This window comes from Phyllobates terribilis, unplaced genomic scaffold (genome assembly GCF_046119375.1).
Source record: "Phyllobates terribilis strain yellow unplaced genomic scaffold, ASM4611937v1 Scaffold_3__8_contigs__length_932513732, whole genome shotgun sequence".
NCBI lineage: Eukaryota > Metazoa > Chordata > Amphibia > Anura > Dendrobatidae > Phyllobates > Phyllobates terribilis.
Genome location: NW_027362763.1, coordinates 207050872 through 207060068, shown reverse-complemented (window position 1 = coordinate 207060068; position 9197 = coordinate 207050872). Strand labels below are relative to the sequence as shown.

At 38.0% G+C, this 9197-nt stretch overlaps 1 protein-coding gene across 1 annotated transcript; it reads left to right on the top strand.

Annotated features, from left to right (window-relative positions):
- Nucleotides 1–2730: 2730 nt before the first annotated feature.
- On the top strand, nt 2731–8649 carry KCNE4 (potassium voltage-gated channel subfamily E regulatory subunit 4). The gene is made up of 2 exons (XM_073673042.1): nt 2731–2927; nt 5868–8649. The coding sequence occupies exon 2, from the start codon at nt 5898–5900 to the stop codon at nt 6387–6389; it is 492 nt and encodes a 163-aa protein (XP_073529143.1). The 5' UTR covers nt 2731–2927; nt 5868–5897; the 3' UTR covers nt 6390–8649.
- Nucleotides 8650–9197: the final 548 nt, after the last annotated feature.

The window sequence follows — 9197 nt, the reverse complement described above, 5'->3', positions numbered from 1 at the left end:
AGTTCCCCCATACTAATATGATGTGAAATCATTGATGCACTCCATTCTTAGTACATTACAATGGTTGTTCCGCTGAAGTTGACAATCAAGTTATGTGTATTTGTATCTTTTTTTTTTTTACTGTATTATAATATTTCAGAGTCAATAATTATCTGAAAAACAAATGACTCCAATTGGAATTTTGCTTCAACTGTTTTTTTAAATCCCATTTGTTGAAACTTTCTCTCCAGTCTACTTCAATGATTTCATACCAGACAGTGCAAAGTCACTTTATATAAAGCATATGATGTATTCGTATCCATGAAATGTATCTATGTGTACCGTGCACAACTTGTTTAATAAATTAAAAGTTGATGAATTGATTTTACATTATATTATCTGTTTGGAATATATGAATTATAAGGTGCAAGTCATTTTCTATTCAGAAAAACTACTTAAAGTTGTTACACAGAGTAGGCGATCCTTATCTGTGATGTACATGTGTTATATATATACAGTATATATTAGTGTTATAATGTACATTCACTTCTGTGAAGTTGCACTACTTCTCTGTAGCTTGTATTGACCATTATACGCTGTTGTCTGGTGATGAACACTTTGGGGAAGTTTATTTTTCCTTCCTTCTGGACGGGGTCCAAGTAACCCATCAGAGTACTCATAGGATCATTCAATGGGCTCCAGACATCCAGCACATGTCAACTCCATTTGGAGCCAATTGCTTACCAGTAGGGCCTATTACTAGATGTGCTTGTGTACTTAATGGATGGAGGGTGGGCAATCAGAGACATTGTCTGGTGATCCCATTATGTTAATTAATCATTATTAGATTGTTAGCTACGCTGGGTTTTGGACCAATGCAGAATATATTAGTGTTACATAAATATTGGAGAATAAATAAATGCTAATGTTAGCTCATGTCAAGAGATGAATTTTTAATGTACGTTAGGATATGGTCCTTTGGATTGATCATTCAGTTTGGGGGTCACATATCTCAGGTATAAATTATAAAAATGATATGATATGATACTGAGTATCACTGAATTTTAGGGGCTGTAACAAGGAACAATGGGGTCCTAGAGCAAAACTTAGAAGGAGACCGTTCTTCGTCATGACTATTAGTAGCAACCTGTGAAGAGATAAGATGGTCCCATGATGTTTCCCTATCCTTTACAGATAATTACAGTGGCGGCCATATCAGATACTGGATCGGTAGGCCTGTTACCAAATCCTGTAACGTTTTATTTCTGTGCAGAAATTTAGATGTTTATTACTGTACCAGAATTGTGATGAGATTTTAAGAAATCTCATACTCACACTGGCAAAATCTGCAGCATAAACTGGCCTTCAATCCATATTTTATATCTATAGCATGTCAACTCATGCAGCGATGTCTGATATGATATAAATCTACAAAACTAAGGTGGTTAGCAGGTTGTACATGATACATTAACTACCATTCCAACTACGGTCTACATTTATATTCCCACTTGAGGGAGATGCGTACACCTGGTTGCTCGGTTGTTCAAAAGTTTATGTTTTGACACCAGTGTTGTTACAACTTCATTTTACAACTTTTGTTTCATATTTATGCAAATTAGCTCTCCTCCAGAAGGAAGAAAACTATCTTAAGGCCCATTTACAAGGGCCAATCATCAGCCCTTGTGAACATGCTGCTGATAAGCCAATACATGGTCAGCTGATGGGATGGTTCATGTGGGCCATTCAAGTCATCTTTGTCAGCAGCACATTGCCCGCTGTAAACAACGAATGTGCTGCTGACAACATGTATGCAGTATGCAGTCAGATCATTCTTTCCTCACAAAGTTTTGTTGGCCTGTGTGAACGAGGCTTAATTGATTTGCATACAGGTGATCAACACTTGAATATAGGCAGAAATTGCCCTTTATATTAATAAAACCAGACGCTCATCTATGAACAGCTGTTCCAGATTTCTCGACCCTCATTAAGGCTGGATCAGTTGCCTTTGACTCCCCTCCCACGCCAGATTTCCCAATTAGGCCGGGAGCACACGAGCGTTGATTGTCTCATCTGAGAGAATTGGTTAGATTATGGTAATGACACTCAGCTCAATCTCTGATCAGAGTTTGAGCAGGATGTCAGCTTAGTGTGATCCGATTCTTTCGCGTAAGAGAATCATATTACGGGTGCGGAGAAGATGGAGAACTTAATTTTTCCATCTTCTCCATTGTCTGAGTCTGCAGATGTCGGACTACACTCGGATAAAATCCGAGTGCAATCCGATGTTTTACATGCACCCATAGACTTGTATGGGTGCGCGTGATCTGATTTTTGGAGCCACGTGCAGTGATTTTTTTTTTCTCAATCGTCATGAGAAAAAAGAGCACAGATCTGCACTGCCCCATAGTATAACATTGGTCCTAGTGCTATCCGATCAAATATCAGACAGCACTTGTTCAAGTTATATGCCAGTGGGAGTTTAGGGCACTGGAGAGTTAACATCACAGCTTCAGTAATGCATGTCCAATTTACAATCTACTCGTGAATGATGACTTAATCTGAAAGTGTTCAACGCTTGAATTCATTACTGTCTTCACCCCTAGTTGTGAGGATTACCCTGTATAACAATTTGTTTTTGGCTTCATTTACTTTCCTAATTTTAATCAGATCTAGAAGTTTCTCATTCCTTTACTTCTCCTCTTTTTTAGTCTGTTCTCCCCCTTGTGGCTGTCACAAGTTCAGTGGGATGTTCTGCGTGTCTTCAAGCACAAGCTTCCACCCTCCTCCTTCTATCCCATGTCACGCAGACGTCCACAGCTGGCTATATATGACACTGCGGCACAGAACGACACCAGAACATCAGGTGGAAACCAGTTCCAGCTTTCCAGGGATACAGAACACCAGAACTGCAGCTCTCATTGAATTTGCCCTACAAGTGCTTCTCACACGTAAGTCCATAACATACAATATCCCACACAATGAATCCCTGTGGGCACAATGGTAGCTGGGAGATAATATATTTCTGGGATATAATATATTTGATGTAACACTGTTTATAAAGTCACTATTAAGATGTATTTATGCACATAGCTCACCATTATACAAAGATTATATACATAAATATATATGTGTATTTTTATATATATATATATATATATATATATATATATATATATATATACAATTGTGTGTTCTGAAACATAATGCAAATAATAATGTAATAATTATTTATTTCCATAGCGTAAACATATTCCACAACACTTTACAATTCAAATATAAACTACAGCATAGACAATGCTGGACTGGTCGATGTTAGGTTTGCACATATACATTGTTCACAGTCTCATGGATGATTACCTATATTCCCTACACGCATGTGGAATCTCATATAGACCGGAATCAAAGAATGGGATGTATAAAGTATGAACATCTTGTGTATCACCACCACTCATACCTTGTATGGCCGTGTAGTATGTAGAAATTACTCTAAGTTTGCCAACTTTAAAATTGGTTAGCCAAATAAGGCTCATTAATGTGAGCTGTCATCCTTGTCTCCAGTATTAATTCAACCACATTTTTACACAGTAATAATAGTAGAAAAATACATCGTATGGTTGTAGTGCTGGTGATATATGAATTGTGATATGACAAGGGGAAAGTCTTATGGACCCTTCATTACCAAGATTCCCTTTTCAAAATTTTTAGCAGCAAGACATGGGAGTCTGAAAAGATTTAAAGGAAACCTGTCATGTTTAAAATGGTATCTAATGTGCGGCCAGGCTGTCACATAGCAGGAGAAGCTAATCAGCTCCATATACATTTTTGTAGGAAAAGTTTCGGTAAAATTTGTATTTTATTCATTGAAATCGCTGGTGTCTGTATGTATAGGAGTCCAGGGAGCGGTCCTTCTAGTGATTGACGGTCTTCCCTGTATGACTGTGTGTGCAGAGATAGCTGTCAATCACTAGTAGGACCGCTCCCTGGACTCCTATTCATACAGAAACCGGGGATTTCACTGAATAAAATACATCTTATACTGAATCTTTTCCTGCAGTCCTATATATCGTTCTGCTCAGCTTCTCCTTCTCAATACTGTGCTGTCCACAGATCGGTATAGCTCCAAAGTTCGGTTCCCCATACATTTCAATGGGCTTCGGATTCATGTTCAAGTTCGGGTACCCTAATTTACATGGATCCCCTCATCCCTAGTGCCAGGTACTGTACCCAGGAACACTTACATTCTTGGGCTTTCATGAACCTTATAAGGCTATGTGCACACAGTGTGTTTTTGGTGTGTTTTTTGTGAATTTTTCAGCGCAGAAATGGTTCAAAAACCCATTGCAAACCTTAGCCCATAGTTTCCTATGACATTTTGCAAGTTCTGTGCACATGATCAGGATTTTTCCTGACTGAATTTCATGTGCAGAAAAAGAAGCAGCATGTCCATTCTTTGTGCATTTTTGCCTGCGTTTTTCCTATAAAAACGCTGCGGATTTACAGAGGCCAAGAGGTGCAGAAACGCTGCAGAAATTTTCCTGATCGTGCGCACATAGCCTTAGATAGGAAAGTGATACTTTCCAATACCACACACACTATGGCATGACATGATATCCTACATACAAGCTCCAGCACAGTAACATGCCCTATTTATTTAGTATAATGAGTGATCCCTGATCATATAATATAATGGTTTAGTTACAGTTATTGTATTACATAAGATTTATCATAACTTGATGCGGCGTCTGACAACTGCTCACTAACCACACGATTCACCACTTCCTATGGAGGAAAATTCCATCATCCTCAATGAGAACAACTCTTTCCACAAGGAATATACTGTGCATGACATGAAGCATTCAGACAAATGACAAAGTTTAATGTGATCAATCATTATAGAGAATAGGGGATATTTGTGACACTGTGTAAAAGAAAATGCTGTCTTTGTTGCCCATAGCAACCAATCACAGCACAGCTTTCATTTCAAATTCTGCTCTTGAAAAATAAAAGCAGCGCTGTGATTGGTTGCTAAGGGGCAACAAAGCCAATTTTTCTTTTAGACAGTTTTTATTAATTTGCCCCTTTATATTTTTGGTGTATTTAGTTATGAAGACTCTTACCAGATTTACATATGTTGTTACAGGTTAGCAAAACGTCTAATGAACTGTAAAAAGGCTAGCACGGGTTGTCAGATGGCACGTACTGTTGTGATGGTAATATCGGCAGTGTCTTATCAGGGTCAGGCCACTACTTATTATAGTGTATAAATAAGACAAAGTTTAAGATGTGCCAACGATAATTTATATCTTATTCCAAAGACATACTGATAGGGAATGTAGTTTGTGAGCCCCATTGGGGACAGCGATGATGATGTCTGTAAAGTGTTACGGAACATGATGGCGCTATAGGCAAAACATAAGAAATAAATAATAACAAAATCTTATACATTTACGACATATGCATAGTGATAAACAATGACATAATGGTGGTCTCTCAGCAGACATCAATTATAAAGTCATTGTGATTTTTTTGTGAACAAAAACTTTATTTTAGTGTTTGGTTGTCTCAGAGGCATAGCTATGGCAGATATCAGCGTTATATGCCACGGGGGGCTCCAAAAGGCCAATATGGCACTATATTTAAACTCAAAACTGAGGCAGTGTGCTAAATATTTGCCCCAGGTGATGGAAAGCCTAGCTATGGCCCTGGATAATGCAGCATCCAAGAAAACACCATAATGGTTTCCATACCAGGGCATTTACCAACCCATCTAGTCATTTTAATGAGAAATGAATCCCAACTATAATGTGTATGAGTTTACTTCTGAGTTATTCTACATCTGTATGTTGTGTTATGGAAATATTTCTAAGACGTTTTTTTTCTATATGCAGATCTAACTGATAAACTGAACTTCTGCTTCAATGTTGATGATGGAAGATATGGTTAATGGGACCATAACAGGCAAAGACATGAGCTTGTATCAGGAACCACCGAGCCAAGTAAGCAGTGGGAGAAATAACAATGAATATCTCTACGTTCTGATCGTCATGTCCTTCTACGGAATATTTCTGATGGGTATCATGCTTGTCTACATGCGATCAAAAAAGAAGGAGAAAGAATCCAAACTATTACTACTTTATCAAGATGAGGAGAAGCTTTGGACAGAGACCAGGAAGAGTACTTCTTCTATTTCTTCATCCAAGCCACCCCAGCAGAGCACTATGTTCACCGTCCTGCAGGACAGTTTTGTGCCCAGCCGTTTCTGCACTGACTATAATGTAGTAGACAGTAGCCTGAGCTCTGAATCATCCTCTTCTGAAGTTCACTTTACCATCCAAGAAGAGGCTGCAGAGGGTCTTGTTCAAGAAAAAGCAGATGAAGAACAATCTGAGGACACAACACAGATTTCCTAGCGATGTACTAAAGAGACTGCAGGAATCTATAGCATCTCCCCATATGAGACTATAGTCTTGTGTTAAGGGTCCCGATGTCTAATAAGCTCCTTTTAGAGAAAGGAAGTACTAATGTTCTAGTTGGGGTTTGTAAAAAAAGGCTTGCTGTGTATAGAGGGCATAGCAAGGTCTTCCTTTCACATGCAGTGAACTAAAAGGTATCATAGGCTTTAGCATTGACAATGACCCTAGAAAGAAAGAGCTGGCCCTGTACTTTTGACAGTCTATAGCATGGGTTGATACAAATTAAGAGTGATAATAAAGAAAGACCAGATCTTTCACTTTTATCATACTATAGCATCAAGAGATGGTCCAAGTCTCTACTAATAATCGACATGTTGTAGGAACATGTCTACAGAAGACCAGACGTTTCTATAGATTGTAGATTTGATGTCAGGGTATTAGTTTATTCAAGATTGTAAATTAAAGAAATAGGTTTTTATATTTACTAGTGTTATATAAATCAAATTTGTTACATATCTCATGACACAATATATCCTGATGTATAGCACTTTTTGATAAATATTTATACATTTGCTTATATATGAGTATTTCTAGAAAATTGAGCGATTCAAGGGGTTGGAACCTCCTTTTATCAGCTACGGGATTTACTAACAGAGGATAGGGGGCCTGATTTATGGAACCCATTCCAATACCACAATACTTATTACTAAAAAAAATGTAACTAGGGGTTGACCAAAGGAGATAATCATAAGAAGGGTTCATGCCATAGTACGGTACAATTTCTGAACAATACTTGAACCATGTAGATTTTTATTCACGTATTTAATACATTTTTCTAATGATCTGTAGGACATTGACATGACCAAAATCCCCATAGTGAGTTAAATTAAAAAAATTAAAAAAAAGAGAAAAATCCCCCAGGAAACAGAAATTCCCGATTTTTATTGTGTCACTCATTTTGTCACCTAAGATCCATTAGTAGCTCATATATAGCGTTCTCTTCACAGAATCACTGCTGAGATTGTATGTGCTGTACTGTTGCACTGATTACTGGATAATACAGCTGCGAACCTCCCTGGTAGTGTGGAGGTGTATACTGGTAGGGATTCTTGAGGACCAAGTTTAACCATTTCTGTGGGTCTGAGCTGCAGTACCAGACATATCCCACGGACAGGAGCGGCACTGTGTCAAGATGAAAAGCAAACATTTTTTCAAACACTGGAAATCCTTTATAAGGTGGTTTTACACAACACATTTTTTGGAAAAATGCCACTGCAGTTTTTGCTGCAGTTTTTTTGAGTCAGAAGTAGATTAATGAGGAATGTGAAATATATGGGAAGTAATTCTATTTCTTGACAAATTATCTTCTGGCTCAAAAAAATGCAGTGGTGTTTTTCAAAAGGTTCTGTGTGAGGAGCTATCTTAAAATGAATCTGTCACCAGGTTTTTGCTATGTAATCTGAGAACATCATGAGGTATTGGCTGAGACACTGATTTTAGAGATGTGTCACTTATTAGGCTGTGTGCTGTTGCTTCAATGCAAAAAATGTTTTAGCAGCAGGAGATTATCACTGCCAGACCACGCCCGCACCTCTGATTAGCAGCTGACTGTCAATATACAATGTACGTATAAAGCTGCTAATCAGTGGTCAGCCTTCTGGGCACTGTTACATCTACAGCAACCAGTAAACTAAATCTTATAGATTGTAAACTTGCGAGCACGGTCCTCATTCCTTCTGTAACTGTTTAACTATGTGTTTCTTTGTGATGTCTTTTTTGTATGTACATGTCCCTGGTTAATTGTAAAGTGCTGCGGAATATGTGGGTTCTATATAAATAAAATCATTATTATTATTACGTGACACATGTCTGGAATCAGGGTCTCTTTCCCTACATTACACTGCTCTCAGATAAGGTAGCAAAAACCTGGTGACAGATCCTCTTTAATAGTTGTAATACTAACAATTCTTTTGCATAGGTCCCATAATTAATAAAAGATGGGACAAAATGACAAAGAAAGAACATGAACTAGAAGAACTGCATTTACCTATATGACCACAGACAGATATTTTCTGTGCTGTTTCAAGTATTTAACATTTCAATTTATCTTAGACTATACGTTGTAGTGCTCAGGATCCTCTACTGTTACTCACTTTGTGTCCTTTGATTGTATCATGTTACACTTGGTGGTAATGGTTTGTTAAGCACTTTTGATTTTGTTAATGCTATCTAAATTAAAGATAATTAGAATAAAAATTGACAGTGTTTATTTGTAGTCATTGACTCCAAACATACCCTTTCCCCGTACACAAGGATGGCACATTGACGAACTCAGACTCAATTGAGCTAAACCCAAACAAATTTACCCACTGTAAAGAGTTCTTTCCACCAATATGGGACTGTCTTATTCATTTAATAACAGAGTGGACAGTCCCAGATTGGTGATTTTTCTAAATATAATGTAATAACAAAATGGCTTATAAGTGCCTCAAAGAGACAAACTTCCCAGTTGCGGGAGCCGTGGCTGCTCTCACAGTGAAAGAGAGACATCTCGCAAGAACTAGAGTCCTTTGCACAAACCGAGCACTGCCATGTACTTTACGAACTTGTTACCGAACGCTAACTGCTCTAATAATATTACCATCAGTAACAGCTTGGTAACGTTTGCTGCCGGACTCGGTTAGTGCAAAGAGACAAATCTTGCCAGTTTTCACTTTATCACTGTGTGAGCGGCCAAAATGGGTTGTGGGATCCTCAAGCCATCCTCTTCTTATTTGTCAAAGGCCACCACGTGGCTCATTGGAA

Excerpts from the sequence above, each read along its gene's own strand:
- KCNE4 (XM_073673042.1), top strand. The coding sequence starts at position 5,898 with ATGTTGATGATGGAAGATATGGTTAATGGGACCATAACAGGCAAAGAC.